We start from the raw sequence: 18,415 nt of genomic DNA on the forward strand, positions 1-18,415 counted from the left end.
CAAGGACCTGTAAAGGAGATAATCACTTCCCTTTTCTTACTTGATATTCCTCTCTCTATGCAGCCCAGCATTCTTCTGGCTTTAGCTATCACCTTGTCACACTGTTTCCCCGATTTTTCAGATCGTTAGACATGATCACCCCAAGGCCTCTCTCCTGCTCCATGCACATCAGCCCTTCCCCCCCCCCCCCCCATCGAATACATTTCTTTTGGATTTCCACAGCCCATATGCTTGAATCTCAGCTGCCATAACTTCGACCAATCTTCGAGCTTCCTTAAATCACTTCTCATTCTCTCCACTCCTTCCGGCGTGTCCACTCTGTTGCAGATCTTAGTATCATCCGCAAATAGACAAACCTTACCTTCTATCCCGTCCGCGATGTCGCTCCCAAGGATATTGAACAGGACCGGTCCCAACACCGACCCTTGCGGCACTCCGCTCATCACCGCTTTCTCTTTAGAGTAAGTTCCATTTACCATCACACATTGTCTTCTGTCCTTCAACCAGTTTGCTAACCAGGCCACTACCTTGGCACTCACAACCAAGTTTCTCGTTTTATTCACACACCTCCTGTGTGAGACCGTATCAAAAGCTTTGCTAAAATCCAAGTAGATGACATCAAGTGCTCTTCCTCGATCCAATTACTTAGTCACCCAATCAAAAAAGTCGATCAGATTTGTCTGACAGGACCTCCCCTTGGTGAAACCATGCTGCCTCTGGTCCATCAATTCTGCTGCTTGTAGATAGTTCACTATTCTTTGCTTCAGCAGCAACTCCAATGCTTTTCCCACCACTGAGGTGAGGGTTTCCAGCCTCCTCTCTGCTCCCGCTATGGTCCTTTTAACATGAGTAACACTTTCAAAATTCACCCCTAAGGCTACATAAAAATAAAATGTTTCCAAAACTACTAATCAAAATGGCCTAAGAAATGTCCATCTTTTAAAATAATACATAAGTCATCCGTTAAATTTATTAGACCACTGAATACCACTTTACTACTTCATTCAACCTATATGGTTATATAGTTTTCAAATTAAAAATCCAGAATAATTCTCTATAATTCAGTCTGGCTTCATGATTATCACCCCTTGTATATTTCTATTTTAGTTTGCTTTATTTGTCATATGTTTTTATCTTGTAAACCTCTCTGATCGTGATGGAAAGGATGGTATATAAATATATGTAAATAATCTGTTCTATAATATATATCATATATGCCTTTTAAGATGTTGGAATCTGTCCATATTCCAAATAATACTTCGTCTTTGGTACTTGAATTTTTTTCTCTTTGTAGACAATTTTGATGTTCTGTTAAATATGCTTTAGAGATCATTCTACCCACATGTACTTTTGGGCATAGGAATATGATCAAATATACCACAAATGTGGAACAATTTGTACTTCTTACCTGACACTGGATGTTGCCAAAATGTTCTCACTAGTGTTAATAATTATGTTCTGTCAGCATATAAGGCTTTCTTATAAGCTGCTTTAATTGCTGATATCAGATATTTCTATACCAAAAGTCACCTCTATAGATCTTGAGCTTGTATTTTAAAATATTCTTTGTTTGAACACACCCATTACACATGGAGAAATTGACTAACCAGAAAATATGTATTCTTTTATTGCGTAGTTGAAGAAAATGTTTGAAATAAAGAAAATTATTCTTCTTTATAACTTTTCTCTACAACAATGTCCTAAAGCCTTCATTTGCCTTGCAGATCCAAATATGCAAAAAGGCAATTTCTTCCACACTGTATTGTATCAAAAATTGCTAATGTTTATCTAAAGAATTTAACCATTTTATGAATAAGTATTGTATCAATGATGTCCATACAAAAGTTATCGATTTATATAAGAAAACCTTTTCAATACTGGTAACACATAAATTGGCTACATCGGGAGGCATCGATGCTCCCACTGCAATCCCATATTTTTGCAAACAAAATTCATGTTCAAAGCCAAAATAATTGAGTTATCTCTCATAATATTATAAAATCTGATGGTATTTTACGTGGTCCCGGTCGTCTTTCCATGACTGAATGATGTCCAATGCCGCTTGTTATATAATTGTATATTTAAAATTTACCAATATCGTATCACTTGTAATCCATGTAGTCTGATCTAATATGATCAGCATATGGGCGCTGTCTTTCACATATTTCCTTGCTAATAGAAGTACGAGTTGGAAAAAAAAAAAAGACAGTTCTTCTAATGAAGACCCTACAGAAGAAACAATGGGTCTACCTGGTAGACTTTTTGTAAGTTTATATGTAGTTTTGGTACTGTGTGCAGTACCCGTAAACAAATATGATGTGATCAAAAATTGTGCTGCTTTTTTGGTAATAAAACCAATCTCTTCAGACTAAATTAACGATACTGTATGATCTGCTATTTAATATCTATCTACTATCTATAACTGTCTTGTAATATCTATTCTCACAGGACAAGCAGGATGGTAGTCCTCACATATGGGTGACATCATCAGGATGGAGCCCAAGCATGGAAAACTTCTGTCAAAGTTTCCAGAACTTTGACTGGCCCCTACTGGTCATGCCCAGCATGGCACTAACCCTGCAGCCAGCAGGGGTCCCCCTTCAATCTTATCTGATAGCTACAGGCAGTGCCGGAAAAATAAACCCAACACTGTGGGGCGGCGGGCAGGTTTCATGAGGACTAACATCCTGCTGTCCTGTGAGAACACCTGTTACAGGTAAGCAACATTTGCTTTCTCACAGGACAAGCAGGATGGGTAGTCCTCACATATGGGTGAGTACCGAGCTGAAGATGTCCGAACATGCACCAAATGTACCCAACGGCGTGCAACAGGCACAACAACTGGGGTGGAATTTGGTAGAGGGCATCCTGAACCCCACCGGGCAGGTGGAAGGGTGTTGGTACGTCACATTGGAAATAGGTTACGCAGGACAGATTGGCCAAAGATGGAATCTTGTCTTCCGGCTTTGTCTAGGCAATAGTGGGCTGCGAAGGTGTGGAGAGAACTCCAGGTGGCAGCCCTGCAAATGTCAGGAAGCGGCACCGATCGTAGGTGTGCTACTGAAGTTGCCATGGCCCTCACAGAGTGTGTTAACATGGTCTTGGAAAGGAATGCCTGCTTACTGATAGCAAAAAGATATGCAGTCCGCCAACCAGGAGGAGAGAGTCTGTTTACCCACAGGTTGCCCTAGTTTGTTGGGATGGAGAGAGACTAATAACTGAGTGCTCTTCCTGTGGGCAACTGTACAGTCTAGGTAGAACGCTAGAGCCCGTTTACAGTCAAGGGTATGCAGAGCCTGTCCCCTTGGTTGGAGTGGGGCCTGGGAAAGAAGATAGGTAGTATGATGGATTGATTAATGTGGAACTCCGAAACTACCTTAGGCAAAAACGTAGGGTGAGTGTGGAGTACCACCTGGTCCTGCAGGAGTTTAGTGTAAGGTGGATAGGTAACTAGGGCCTGTAACTCACTAACCCTGCGAGCTGAAGTGATAGCCAAAAGAAAAATCACTTTCCATGTGAGAAATTTTAGGTCACAGGAGTGAAGAGGTTCGAATGGTGGTTTCATGAGCCATCCGAGAACCAGATTAAGGTCCCAGGAAGGGGCCGGAGGACGTAAAGATGGCTTGATATGGAGCAAGCCTTTAAGAAAAGGTGTTACGAGGGGTTGTACCGATTATAGGGGCATCCCCGACACCTTTATGGAAGGCGGCTACCGCACTGACATGCATTCTGATGGAAGAGGTCTTTAGACCTGACTCTGACAGATGCCAGAGATAGTCCAAAAACCTTGGGATTGGACAGGAAAAGGGATCAAGGGACTGTGAGGTGCGCCATGATGCGTACCTTTTCCATTTATAGGAATAAGATTTTCTTGTGGAAGGCTTCCGTGAAGCAATCAGGACACGAGAAACCGAATCTGAAAGGTTAAGAGGTTGAAGGATGAACCTTTCAACATCCATGCTGTCAGGGACAAGGCCTGAAGATTGGGATGGCGTAGACATCCGTCGTTCTGAGTGATCAGAAGCGGGTGCGTTCCCAAGGGAATGTGCCTGCGGATGGAGAGATCCTGGAGTATGGGAAACCACACTTGGCGTGGCCAGTGAGGTGCTATCAGGATCATGGTTCCCTTGTCCTGACAGAGCTTCACGAGAGTCTTCGAGAAGAGGAAGTGGAGGGATTGCATAAAGCAGACCAGCTGCCCACGAGAGGGAAAATGCATCTCTGGGCTGAGAGCGCTCGGTCCGAATGAGGGAGCAGTAATTGTCCACTTTGTGGTTCTGAGGGGACGCAAAGAGGCCTATTTGGGGATGACCCCATTGCTAGAAGAGAGAGGTCGCTGCCGAGGGATCGCGAGACCACTCGTGTGGCTGAAAGACACGACTCAGTTTGTCTGCCAAGACATTGTGCACTCCCGGCAAATAGGTGGCCCTGAGGTACATCGAGTGGGAGAGGGCTTCCGCCCAAATCTGCGCAGCTTCCTGATTCAGAAGGAAGGAGCCTGTGCCTCCCTGCTTGTTGATGTACCACTTGGCCACCTGGTTGTCCATCTGAATCAGGATGACGTGATTTGATATGCTCTCAGAGCTTTTCAGGATTGCCTATCTCATTCCTCGAAGCTCCAGGAAATTTATCTGGTGTTTGGCTTCCTCTGGAGACCAAAATCCTTGTGACTGCAGATCGTTCACATGAGCTCCCCAGCCGAGGTTGGAAGCGTCTGTGGTGAGAACGAGTTGAGGCTCTGGCAGGTGAAAAGGCAGTCCCTGGAGGAGATTGTTCTGATCTTTCCACCAGGCGAGAGACAGACGGAGTGCGTCTGTGATGCGGACAATGGTTGACAGAGGCTGAGTCGCTTGAATCCATTGTGGCCTCAGAGTCCAATGCATGATTCTCATGGCCAGGCGGGCCATTGGTGTGAGGTGGACTGAGGACGCCATGTGTCCGAGAAGGACAAGGAATTGTTGAGCTGTTGCTGTATTCTGAGACTGCAACTGATGAGCGAGGGACACGAGGGTTTGCACTCATTGAGGTAGAAAGGCTTTTGCCTGTAAGGTGTCCAAGTCTGCCCCAATGAACAATAAGGTTTGAGATGGGACTAAATAGGATTTCGAGAAATCCTAGAGAAATTAGAGTGTGTAGGGTCAAATCCAGGGACGATCAAGCGGCTTGCTGGGTTGGGGCCCTGATTAACCAGTCGTCTAGATGGGGGTAGATGTGAACACCTTCTTTCCTGAGAGGCTGCGACAACCACGAGACATTTGGTAAAGACTCGTGGTGCCGATGCTAGGCCGAATGGAAGCACTCTGTATTGATAGTGCTTTGGGCCTACTAAAAACCTGAGATACTTGCGATGAGCTGGAGCTATCGCAATGTGGGTGTACGCGTCCTGGAGGTCCAGAGAGCAGAGCCAGTCTCCTCTTTGTAGAAGAGGTAGAAGCGAGCCCAGGGTTACCATCTTGAACTTTTCCCGCTGGAGGTACTTGTTGAGGGCATGTAGGTCCAGAATTGGACGAAGCCCCCCGGATTTTTTGGGGATCAAAAAGTACCGGGAATAGAACCCTAGGCCTTGTTGTGAAAAAGGGATGGGTTCTATTGCTCTTAACTGGAGAAGAAGGGAAACCTGCTCCAGAGGGACAGAGTGGTTGGTTACTTTCCACGCTTGTAGAGGTGGTGATTCTGGTGGAAGAGCAAGAAAGTTTAGGTGGTAACCCTGAGCAATGATTGCTAGCACCCATTGGTCGGTTGTGATGGATTGCCACATGCCGTGAAAGTGGCACAATTGACCTCCCACTGGTATGGCTGGCAGAGGGATCAGGCTGCTGCTCTCCAAGGGAACGTCAAAAACCTGAAGCAGGCCCCAGCTGGGGAGCTGCATGTGGCTTTTGCTTCCAGGGCTGGCGGGGCTGAGATTTCTGATAAGGCCTCGTAACTCAGGACCTTGTTGGTGGGGGATAGTACTTCCTTGGGCGGAAGAATGACTTCTTAGAGTCCTTCTTGAAGGGCTGTCTAGAAGGGAAGTCAGAAGGAATCGATGAGAGCTGTTTGAGGGTCTCATAATGGTCCTTTAATTCAGCCACTATTTGCTGAATCTGTTCACCAAACAGATTATCTCCTATACAGGGCAGGTCAGAGAGCCTGTCTTGTACTTCTGGGCGAAGGTCAGAAGACTTGAGCCAGGCCCAGCGTCTTGCCGAAATGGCAGTTGCAGACACTCTAGTGGAGGTGTCGAAGATAATGTAAGCTGTTCTTATCTCATGCTTTCCTGCCTCAAACCCCTTGTTGACAAGGGTTTGAAGATGTTCTTGAAATTGGTCAGGCAGGGTTTCAGAGAAGTCCTGTATTTGCTTGAAAATGACCCTGTTGTATTGGGTCATGTACAGCTGGTAAGAATCTATCCTGGAGATAAGCATGGCCCCTTGGAACACTCAACGACCAATATTGTCGAGGAACTTGTGTTCCTTGACAGGAGGGGGTAGAGGAGTGTGGTTTCGTCCTTTTTTGTTTTCTTTTGAGCCGATTCCACAACAACTGAGTGGTGGTCAAGCTGAGATTTTTGGAAAGCCAGGGGCTGACTGTACCAGATAAGTAGTGTCAGCCTGTGTACTGGGGCAATGGATCCAGGGTTTTCCCAGTTCTTTTTGAGGAGGTCAAGAAGAACTTGATGAATGGGAATAGAAGTGATCACTTTAGGGGCATCCAGGAATTGGAGAAGCTCCATCATCTAGTGCCTATCATCTTGCTCCGTTTGAATCTGGAAAGGGACCAATTCTGACATTTCCTTCACAAAATTAATGAAAGAGGTCCTCTGGAGGAGAACGCTTTCTACTTTCAGTAGGAGAGGGAGGTGAAGGTAAGTCATCGGTGTCTGTGGAAGTATCATCACCCCAGGTGTCATAATTTATTTATTTAAGTTTTTTATATACCAACATTCAAGACGGTACTCCCATCATGCTGGTTCACAAGAAACAGGGGTGCAATTATAATAAACTTTACAATTTGAACAATAGTGCAGAAAAGCAGTTACATATAACAGGGAAATCAATAACTTGGAGTGAGAAGGAAATGAAGATCAGATAATTATATATATGTATAAATAACATTGTAAGAGGTGGCTGTTAACGCTATTACTAGCGAAGCGTGTTGATTGATGGGAGTTAAATAATGTTGGAGTTAGGAATCAGTAGGCTGACCTGTAGGACGAGAAGGGGGTTGGATACCCAAAGGGCCCAGCTGAGACTCCGAGAAAATCGAAGGAATCACCGGGTGCACCGTGGACGCCCTGGGGGGCATCGGTGCCGGTATCGAAGGAAGATGGCGCGGATGTGTGTATCACTCCCGATGGATGAATGAATGAATCGGTGGCGAGGGACGACATGGCATCGATGGCTGAGGCAATACCCCCAAAGGAGGGATGCGAAACGGTGTTTCTCCTTCCGATGAAGCTGTCATCGGGGAGCGCACCAGGGCCATCAGACGGGAATTACCGGTGGAAGGGCAGTCATGAGCACCTCCGTCCGGGATAGCAGTGGTGCCAGCGCTGCTGGAATCGGGTTGGTGACCGGTTCCACTCTCTGTGCCGGAGGGACCTGGAGTCGTTGCATTGCCTTGTCGATGGCCTCCTGGACCAGCCGGTCCAGTTCTTCCCGGAGACCTGGGGCAATCAGCTCAAAACTCTCAAGTAAATGTAAAAGAGTCTAGGAATTTAATATTTCGCCACAATGATATCAAAGGACATATTGCTTTTGCTTCAAATCTGCCAAACAAGTTTGAACCCTGTCTCAAACCAAATTCCCAGATAAATAAAAGTAGGGGACACACATGTGGTACTGTCAAGACCATAAGGTCAAAGGAAAAGTGCCTAATCTTGAGACACCATGATCTTATTCTGGGCTTCAATTTTGAGGGCGAGAGCTATCCTTGCTGTCCAGATTGTGGCGAACTCTCAAACTCAGATAAACCAAAATTTCCCTTTGAGGATGGGGAAAGGGAAAATAGTAAAGGACTTAAATTGCAGCAGGAGAGATTGACTAAACAGTAAAAAGAAATGTCTGTCCATAAGGGTTGTCGAGCTCTGGAACAAGTTACCTAGGGAGGTGGTGTAACCTGTGGTTTTTTAAGAGTAGGTTAGATGAACATTGTCTGTCTGTATTCATCCAGAATAAAAAAAAAAGTGTGAAGGTAGGAGAATGGGTGAAATGTCCTCTTTAGGTTCCTTCTTATACTGCTTTTTCTTTGATTTTTATGATTCTCAAATATATTCTTTTTTTCCCATAAGGTATCATTCTTCGAGGAAGAAAGGAACATACTAACCTGTAGTACAAGTCCCTGGATCCCATCGTTACACTATGCCTTTCAAGACAAAAAATACCTCTATCTGGTAAACTTGCTTAGTTCTTTACTGTGGTTTTTTTTTTTCTTGGAGTTAGCATTCAATTATAAAAAGCGATATTAATTTCCTCTGCATTCAGGCAGGCCAGTCCCCACCAATGGGTTCTGCATGTTTGCCAGCAGATGAAGACAGAGCAAGAAGCTGATGTCACAGATATATAGTTCTGACCAGACATCAGCCTGCCAGTATTCTCTGTCTCAGTAGATGGTGGACATCCATTTCCCTAGGGAATTGCCTGTTAAAAATAAAGGAGAAATAGAAGAAAACAGAAGAAAACAGAAGATCGATAGGCCGATTTTTATATAGCACTGCTTGCCTCCTGAGGTGATACCGTTGGGTCCCTCCCTTAGTTGAAAGCCTTATTCCGATAGCCCTGTTCTGGTGTGGTCTTAAAAAAAAAAAAAAAAAAAAAAATATTAGCGGTTGCAGGCTGAGAGAGGCTCTGGGATGAAGGCTTTCGCCCTCTTCCCCCTGTAGCCGGGAACCCATTTCTGCTCTCAGCCAGGGAGGGCTGAACTTAGATAAAAGTTTACATTAAAAAAAAAAAATAGTGGAGTTAGGGAGACCTCTTCCCACTGGGTCCTTTTCCTCTGCATTTGGCTTCTCCTGCTCACGTGCCTGGGACATTTTGTGAGCGTGGAGGCAGGTCAGACATGGTGGGTTGAGCAGCTTTTTTTGTAGACCCAGCTCTCAGGCTTCCTTTCCGAGCTGTGTGGTAGGCTGCAGCGTCTCCTTCATGCGTTTTGTGTGACATTGGCGTGTGCCTGCGCGCCTAAATCTGCGTCCCTTGTGCGCATTCCTTTGTGCGTATATTGTGTGCATAATTAAACGCATCACTGAGTGCGTTTTGTGCGCGTGTACCTGTGCATTTTCTGTGCGCGTATTTCAGCTTGTTTTATGTGTGTTGCAAAGTGTATAACTGTGGGTGTAGTTAAGCACGTACCTTTCGCTGCTTGCGTATTGAGCGCACACTAACCATGGCGCCGGCACCTAAGAAGTCAGAGCGCTTAGCTATTTGTGCTGCATGCCATATAAGGGTGATACAACCGGAGCTTTCTACAAACTTGTGTCAGTGTTGCCTAGATGCTCGGAGATTTGCTGCCTCCTGATTTTGCTGGCAATGGTCCATCCCCTCTGTCTGAAGTGATTGGGGCTGAGGGCGACATAAAGGTGTCTTTCTTCGGTTGATTCACTGGCTGAGTCGTCTTCAGGGGAGGCTCGCCCTCCGGATGTTAGGTTTGGGCCATTGTGGCCTGGTATGGAACCATCTTTTTTTTCCTGTGTGGAATTATAGGGATAACAGACCTTTCTACAGGGGCGTTCTGAGTCGGCAGTACCATCTAAATAAGGGTCACATGTTCGAAGATCTCTTGCGTCTGCCACCACGGGCAAACGAACACATAAGGATGTGCAGTGCCACAGCGAGTTGATGTGGATGAAGATGACCCTGATGATTTGGGTGGCTCCCTGCTTGAGGAAGGTAAGGTTCCCTCACATTTAGAGCCATATAGAACTCTTCTCTGTTTCTTTCATAGAAATGAGTTGCTGGTCTGATTTTTGACTCTGAAGACCCTTGGAGTGGCCAGGAGTAACTGTTTGGATATGCGGAAGAAGGACCCCATATTGGTCACCCTACATGAGGCTTCATGTTTCTTTCCCCTCCTGGATGTTGTTCAAGAGCTGATTGACCTTGAATGGCGTGCACCAGAGGTGACCTTTAAAGGGGGGGTGCGCGCCTTGGCAGGTTTATACCAGAATACAGATGCATTTCTCAAATGTTGATGTGGTGGTGTGCTGGATTACTAAGCAAACCACCATCCCAGTGGAAGGAGGGGCAGCTCTAAAGGATGCTCAGGTTAGGAGAATTGAGGCTATCTTTACGTAAGCCTTTGAGGCCATGATGATGAATTTGCAGATTGCTTCTTGTTGTGCCTTGGTGGCTCAAGCTACCTTTTATCTTTTGTGAAGATTTTGGTGGTGCCCTTTTGGTGATAGAACTGGGGTCTGCAGCCTTGGCTAATGCGGGATGTGACCTGGTTCGCACAGCCTCCAAAGGAGTTGATAATGAATAGAGGATAGATGGCAGCTCTGGCCATGTAATTGGTCGGCTGACAATGTCTGTCTAAATCCACTCTCATCAAGCTGTCCTTCGAGAGTTCCCTTTTGCTTAGAAGTGAGTTGGAAAAGAAGGCAAATAAATGGAGGGAAGCCCAGATCCCTCGTTTACCGGAGAATAAGAAGCCGGCTTCTCGGCTCTTGTGACTGTAGGCTATTTTGTCCTTATAGGGAAGCTTCTTCTCGGAAATCCTGTCCCTTTGGTAGGTCTCAGTCCTTTTGCCCTGAAGGCCTCGGGGGGGGGGGAAAAATGGGGACTCCGGGAGTAGAGCCTCTGATCGATGAAGATTTGCGGGCTCCCCTGTTGGTGCAGGAGATAGGCGGGCGCCTATTTCGCTTTTACACAGGTGGGTCCAGATCACATCAGATCAATAGGCCCTTGAAGTGATTATGGATAGCTATGCTTTATTATTTCTTCACATTCCTCTAGATGCCTTTATCTCCATGCAATTCCCCTCAGGAAAGAGTAGCAGTGGATGCTGTAAGCCCTGCAGGCTATGATTCCTGTTCCCAAATCGCAGCAAAATATGGGTCACTATTCCATCTATTTTGTTGTCCCTAAGAAAAAGGGATCCTTTTGACCCATCCTGGATCTCAAGGGAGTCAGTCATGTGCAGGTCACACATTTCCGAATGGAAACTATACGTTCCTTCATAATGGCAGTACAATCGGGGGAATACCTCATATCTCTGGATCTGACGGAGGCATATTTGCATATTCCCATTTGTTGGGAACATCAACGATTCCTACAGTTTGCCATTTTGTGTTGCCATTACCAATTTCATGTCTTGCTTTTGGGCTAGCCACTGCACCCAGGACCTTCTCCAAGGTCATAGTAGTGGTAACAGCGTTCTTGCGCTGTGATGGCATTCTGGTGCACCCATATCTGGGTTGATTTGTGCCAAGAGTGTGAGTATCTTGGCATTCGCTTTGATGCGAAACAGGGCAACGTTTTTCTGCCGGAGAGTCTAAATTCCAAATTATTGTTAAAGTTCGCACTCTAGTGCTGCTCGCCCGACAATGTGATCTTATTTTCAGGGCCTGGGTTTAATGATGGTCACATTGGAAGTAGTTCCCTGATCAAGAGCTCATATGTGACCTCTTCAACTTGCAATGCTTTCCTGCTGGTACCTGCATTCGCAAGACTATGCATTGAGAATTCTCCTGCTGTTGGAGATGAGCACCCAGTTGTAGTGGTGGTTACAGGTGGATCATCTCAGGAAGGGAGTTTCCTTGGAGATGCCAGATTGATTAGTGCTCACAACAGATGAGTCTCCTCGGTTGGGGGGCTGAGTGTAAGGAGTTGATGCAAGGTCGCTGGAATATCGAGGAGTGGCAATAGAGCATCAACCAGCTGGAAGCTCAGGAGTTTGCCGATTGCCTGGAGGCTTGGGCTGTCCGGACAATGCAATGACGTTGGCCTATATCAATCACCGGGGTGAAACAGAGTCTACAGTTGTTAGTAGAGATAGATGATGTCATGGTATGGGCGGAGCAACATCTGCTAAGCATATGCATCTCACATTGCCGGAAATCATAATGTCAGAGCACGCTTTCTCGGCAAGAGGAACTTGGACTCAGAAGAATGGAAGTTAGCAGATGAAGCCTTTCAGCTCATTGTGGAGCGCTGGGGCTGCCCGTATCTAGACATGCTGGTGGCTCCAGCAATGTGAAAGTTCTACAGTTTTCCATTCAGATGGGACCTGAAAGCACTGGGCATCGATGTTCTTGTTCAGGTGTGGCTGAGGGTCAGCCTACTGTATGTCTTCTCGCTCTGGCCTTTAGGCAGGATCATTTGGAAGTCTGCAAGTGAAGCAGACTGTCCTATTGGTAGCTTCAAAGGCCGAGGTATCCCAATCTGCAGAGACTGGTGGGCAATCCCCTCAGCCTACCACCTCAGAAGGATCAGTTGTGGTAGGGACCCATTCTACATGACTATTGTGTCGATTTTGTCTTATGGTTTGGCCATAGAGAGGGCTAGGTTGTTGAAAAGTTGTTATTCACCTGCCATGATTTCCACTTTGCTTTGGTTCAGGACATTTTCTACATCTCTGGTTTATTTTAGAGTGTGGAGAGTTTTCGTGGCCTGGTTTACTGAGCATGGTTCTCAGCCTCTCAAGGTGGCTATTCCCTTATTTTTGAAAGTTTTTTACAGGATGGATTGCATAAAGGTCTTCTTGCCATGGATTGCATAAACCCTTCTTGCCATGAGCCCTTTCTGCGTATGATTCTGGGAAAGGTCTGTCCCTTAATCCTTGGAGGTTCAAGTTGCATCCCTCGCTTGTTATAGGGGGCAATTCAATGGTAGGCCTTTTCTCTTCCCATACTAAAGTGCCCGGTTCTTGAAGGGAGTTAAACATCTTCATCCTCCTCTCTGGCTTCCGGTACCTCTGTGGATTGTTAATCTGGCTCTGGAATTCTTGGGAGGTCTGACCTTTCAGCCGCTGTTGGTCTTTCCTTGCGGCTGCTTACCTTGAAGACAGTTTTTCTGGTGGCAATCTATTCTGTATGTTAGGGCCTGCAGTTTAGAAACCCTTCTTGCCATGAGCCCTTTCTGCGTATGATTCTGGGAATGGTACAGTTTCAGACTCTGCCCTCTTTTGCCAAAATTGATTTTGGAGTTTCATTTGAATCAGTCCATTTCCCTGCCTACCTTTGGATAGGGACAGAGGTAAAAGTAAGTACCGTCTTTTGTGTACCTTGGACATCGAGCGACATTTACTGTAGGTTTACTGGAGGTTACTAAATCTGTCAGGAAGTCTGATCGCCTGTTTGTGCTCCTGCTACATAGGTGACTATAGCCTGTTGGATTAAGGAGGTCATTACGGCCGCCTATGTAGCTGCAGAAATTTCTTTGCCGAAGCAGATTAGACTGCCTTGCATTAGGGCTCAGGTGGTATTGTGGGCCGAACTTCAATTATTGTCATCTGTCGATTTGCAGAGCGGGGACATAGTTGTCATTGCACACCTTTTCCAAGCATTACTGCTTGGACGTTGGGGCCTGGGAGGATGCTGCGTTCATGCAGGTGGTGTTGACTGGACCGTGGGCAGCCTCTCACCTGTTCGGGAATAGCTTTGATATCCCACTGGTGGCGATTGGCCTGTTCGAATGCAGAGGAAGGAGAAATTACTACTTACCTGATAATTTCCTTTCCTCTGAGGGCAGGCCAATCCCTGATTGGCCCTTGGCTTCTGCATTTTTACCTTTTAGTTCGTCTTTTCGTGTGGACATTGCAGTGGTGTTCCTGCTATTCGTTTGAAGACCAGTATGTGGCTTATCCAGCCCCTCAGTTTAATGAATAAGTTTATTCTTTTGGCTGAGCTCAATGTTCCCTATTGGTTGGAAGCATGAGTGGTTGATTGTTAATAATCGTATTCATGTTTATTCAGTTTGTCCACAGTTTGGCTTTTCCAGAGGATACTATAAGGCTGATGTGCCAGGTCTATATATACGTGATGTTGTCATCTTACTTCATCTGCTGGCAGAGGTGCATAAATAACCCACTGGTGGGGATTGGCCTGCCCTCAGAGGAAAGGAAATTCAGGTAATAGTAATTTCTCCATTCTCTGAAAGTGGTGACTAGGATGTGCTATATGTAGTTAAAGCTATTATATCTGACAAGTGGAAAGATGTGTGTATATGTATGTATGTATGTATATATATATATATATATATATATATTTTTTTTTTTTTTTTAAATTAAAACTGATTTTCTTCATTTGAAATTACAGGTGATGGAGTATCAGCCTGGAGGTGACTTGCTGTCGCTTTTAAAACGCTATGATGACCAATTTGATGAAAGTATGGCTCAGTTTTATCTGGCAGAACTGGTTTTGGCCATTAACAGTGTTCATCAGATGGGTTATGTTCATAGGTCAGTAAATGATTGGCCTTCAATAATGTAGAATCTGTTTTTTTTATTCATTTGGTATTCTGTGTGTAAATTTTCCCTGAACTTGGATTGGTAAAATTCGTCATAACAGATGTATGTTTACAAGCGGAGCAGTTACCGCATGGAGTATGACTGCCCGGAATGCGTTTAAAAATGTTTTGTGAAAAGTCAGACCGAATTAGTATGTCTCTTAAATTTCTACCCCTGCGATAAGTAAAGCGTAGGGAACCCTGAAAAAACTCAGAAAAGGATAGGGCCGACCAGTGTCTGCGAATAATCGTGGAGATATCATGACTGGAAGGTGTAAATGGTAAAATACAATTTAAAGTATTACTCCCGTCCTTTCGTGTTGGAAGGAACAGGACATCTCTATTAACATATAGGGCTCTTTTAAAGGCGCGTTTGAGAATCTTTAAAGGGTACCCCCTCTGCTGGAACCGGGAGATCATCTCCTTAGCTTTAATTGTATACTCCGCTTTAGAAGCTGCCATCCAAAAGTTCTGAAATCTAATATTCCCACGGTTCCAAAGTATGGGACCTGTGACAGAGAATGTGCAATCATGTGCTAGTTCTAATGTAAAGCAGGTGTAGGTACATAAAGCTATCTGAATCTAGGTAAAGGGTTTGTTGGAGTGACTGTGGAGAGAAGGTGAAAGAGTGCAGTTGATTTTATTCTGTGTAGTGACTATAGTGGCAAAGAGGGAAGAAGGTTATTTTGTTTATATATGTGATTGTGTGTGTGTGTGTGTGTGTGTATATATATATATATATTACACTGTAATTAGTCTTCCTTTCCTGTTCCTATTATCACCTTGTTTTCCCTCTTTTTTTTTTTTTCTGTTACAGAAGTGTATCTCTGTGCAGCTGTTTAAAAAAAATTAAAACTACAACTTCCATACTTATGTAATATTTTATTATATATTTACTAACACAGTTTGCAGTCTACATGTTGTGTTTCTTTTTTTTCTGTTTGAAATAGTATTTCCTGTGCTGAGAAGGTAGGAATTGGGCTGCAGGTGAGCAGCAATGAGCAAATGTTGCTTGCTTTAGGGCACAAGTTCATCTGCATAGTTCTGGTCATTCCTTTGACTGCTGTAGGTGTATCTGAATCAGTTTAGGTTTAATAGTCTTACAGCAGCAATATCTAGCTTGGTTACATTATATTATAATTTTACTTAAAGAAAAATGCTGTGGCACTTGCATTACATTATTAGGAAGATTTATGTATTTATGGGAAAGATGAGGGGTTTCATATATGTTGTAACGGTGGCTGGAATGTATATTCCCGGTGGCAATATTTTTTTTTCCTTTTCATCTTGCTAGCTTGGCTGTAATGCTTGTCTGTCTGGTGTGTTGTACTGACTTCTGTGAAAATAGTTAAAAAAAAAAAAAAATCTAGTAAACTTGTGAGGCAAGACTTCCCTTGGTTAAATCCATGTTGGCTTTGTCCCATTAAACTATGCTTACCTATATGTTCAGCAGATTTGTTGTTTGATAGTTTCTACCATTTTGCTTGGCACAGAGTTCAGACTTGCTTGTTCTGTAGTTTTCTGCATCACCCCTTGATGCCTTCTTAAAAATTGGTTTTATTGGCAACCCTCCAGTCTTCAGATACCGTAGATGTTACTGATAGTTTACAGCTTTCCAGTAGCAGGTTCCAATTTAATTTCTCATTTTCTTAGCATCCAGCCAGATGAATTCAGAACCAGTGGGTTATGAACCCCCACCAGCAGATGAAGACTGAGCAAAGTTGACATCACAGTATATATACTCCTGCCAGTATTCTACGTCTCTGGCAGATGGTGGACATGCATCTCCCTACTGGGGTTTGCTTCAAGTTTTAGAAAGAGAAGGAAATTTTTAATTTGCCCCACTCTCCTGCAGTGATATCAAATAGTTCCTCCCCAGTTCAGAATTCCCTATTCAGGAGTCGCTTGGGTACATCCCACTGGTTCTGGATTCATCTATCTGGAAGCTAAGAAATGAGAAATTACTACTTACCTGATTTCCTTTTCTTTAGACCAGCCAGATGAGTCCAGCTTCCCTCCCTTGGCTGCCAAATCATTTTACTATGGTCCTCCTTAGCTACGTCTTCCCCCCCCCCCCCCCAAGGGTTACTAGTATGTGTTAATTCGTTGCTTAGTCTGGTGTTGATACGTTATTTGTCTGAGCTCAGTGTTTCCTGTTGGCTGAGTACTGAAATGGTTATCTCTTATTAATCACGTTTTTGCTGGTCTGTCCACAGGTGAAGAGCATACTGACAGGTTGATGTTACTGTGATGTCAGCTTTGCTCCATAATCATCTGCTGGTAGAGGTACATGACTTACTGGTTCTGGATTCATCTGTCAGTTCTAAAGAAAAGGAAATTATCAGATTAGTAGTAATCTCTCATTATTGAGGAAAAGTCAGCTCTCCACATCATTAGATAGTGGAGAGCTGAAAGATATTCCAAGATGCTTGGAGAGACCCCAGATTGATAGGAACTGACTGATAGGAGCAGTGTTTGTAAAACCCATAGACAGATGAATGTACAGATTGATACCATGTCATAGGCAACAGATAAAGTTTGAATAAGTGGAGATAATATATGCATGCTTTTTTCAGAAAAGAGAACCCAAAATAGGAAGGCTTAGAAGAAAAGACGTTGGGTAAATATGTTGGGATTGAGCTGGTCTTGAAAACTTAGAAATATGAAGGAGTTCATACTGTTTGCAATAAAAATGAATACAATATTGCTGATTAAGAATATTTCATACATTTTTGTTCTTTATTTAGAGATATCAAACCAGCAAATGTTCTCATTGACCGGACAGGTCACATTAAACTGGTGGATTTTGGATCAGCTGCTAGACTGTCTGCAAATAAAACAGTAAGGACGTTTTTGTCATACAGTAAATGAAATAACCTCTTGTTTAAAATACATATGGGAAGAAAGCTGTTTTCTTTTGTATGTATTTTTGAAGTATTGCAATTAACTTCCAAAAATAAAGTGCATTCAGTTTCTCAATATACTGGTAGGAGCTCAAGTTTACATTTGAGGCAGAGCTGGGGGTCAATCCTGGGAGCAGTCTGGTCAGATTTAGGTCACATACTGGATTTGTTTGTTACATATTTATAGTGTATGATATAATTTTTGATTTTCAAATATGACTTCTCACTTATGCAGAGGAATGACAGTAGCAGTGTCTCTTTTAGCTATTGAGTTATCTGCTAGAAATATTAACTATATAGTAGGCAAGCATCCTGTATTGTGGATTGAGGCTTGATAGGCTGAATAGGAATAGATTTGAAGGCATCTTTTGAAGTAAAAGACCAGTTTCTCATTCCCTCAGTAGAGCAAGTCCTCTGATAGAATAAAAAAAAAAAAGCAGGGGCAGCTCCTGAGGTGAAAGCCTTGAGCTCCCTCTCTGTTGAGCAGTGCCTGGCTCAGGGGTCTTATTCCTGATTGGGAGTTTAGGCTACTATCTCTCTGGCCTTTCCCATTCTGTTTCCCTCCTCTTAGCTTTCCTATTTTATTAGAGGTGGTTCTTCTTTAATCTTGTGCTTTCTGAGAGAAAGTACAAATAAAGTGGAATAAAAAGGCACAGCTGCTAAGTTAGTAACAATGGCAGACTGCAGATTTGCTGGCAGTGTCAGGGCTCCCAGGTGAGTCGTTAAATACTTTTTCTCAGTGTGGTTTTTTTGTTTGTTTTGGTTTTTTTTTGAGAGTCAGGAATTTGAGGGAGCTAATGGCGGCCTCTGCAGATCAAGGGAAGAAAGCCACACTTTGCACTGTGATGCTATGATTGTACTAGAGCTCGATGGGACCTGCTGGTCAACAAATTCCTCTCTATGGGTGTTCTGCAATTGCAGAGTCAGCCAGGAAGCCTCTCACCATTGAAGTCTCAGTTTCAGAAATGGGAATGGTGGTCATTGCTGAACAGTGAAGGAGAGCTGTCTTTGGTACTGTTTCAGCCCTTTCACATTCTTCAGATTCATCAGACAGTAAGGGCAGGAAAAGGTCCAGGGAGGAGGAAAGGA

At 44.1% G+C, this 18,415-nt stretch overlaps 1 protein-coding gene across 12 annotated transcripts in view; it reads left to right on the forward strand.

Moving 5' to 3' along the window:
- Window positions 1-18,415, forward strand: part of CIT (citron rho-interacting serine/threonine kinase) — a 424,741-nt gene that overhangs the window by 79,830 nt on the left and 326,496 nt on the right. For all 12 annotated transcript variants that reach the window (XM_029571779.1, XM_029571775.1, XM_029571774.1 and 9 more), the window contains 3 exons: window positions 8,273-8,374; window positions 14,234-14,376; window positions 17,171-17,264. In XM_029571779.1, coding sequence (XP_029427639.1) covers window positions 8,273-8,374; window positions 14,234-14,376; window positions 17,171-17,264 — 339 coding nt within the window. The remainder of the gene's footprint in view (window positions 1-8,272; window positions 8,375-14,233; window positions 14,377-17,170; window positions 17,265-18,415) is intronic.

Source organism: Rhinatrema bivittatum, chromosome 11, assembly GCF_901001135.1.
Source record: "Rhinatrema bivittatum chromosome 11, aRhiBiv1.1, whole genome shotgun sequence".
NCBI lineage: Eukaryota > Metazoa > Chordata > Amphibia > Gymnophiona > Rhinatrematidae > Rhinatrema > Rhinatrema bivittatum.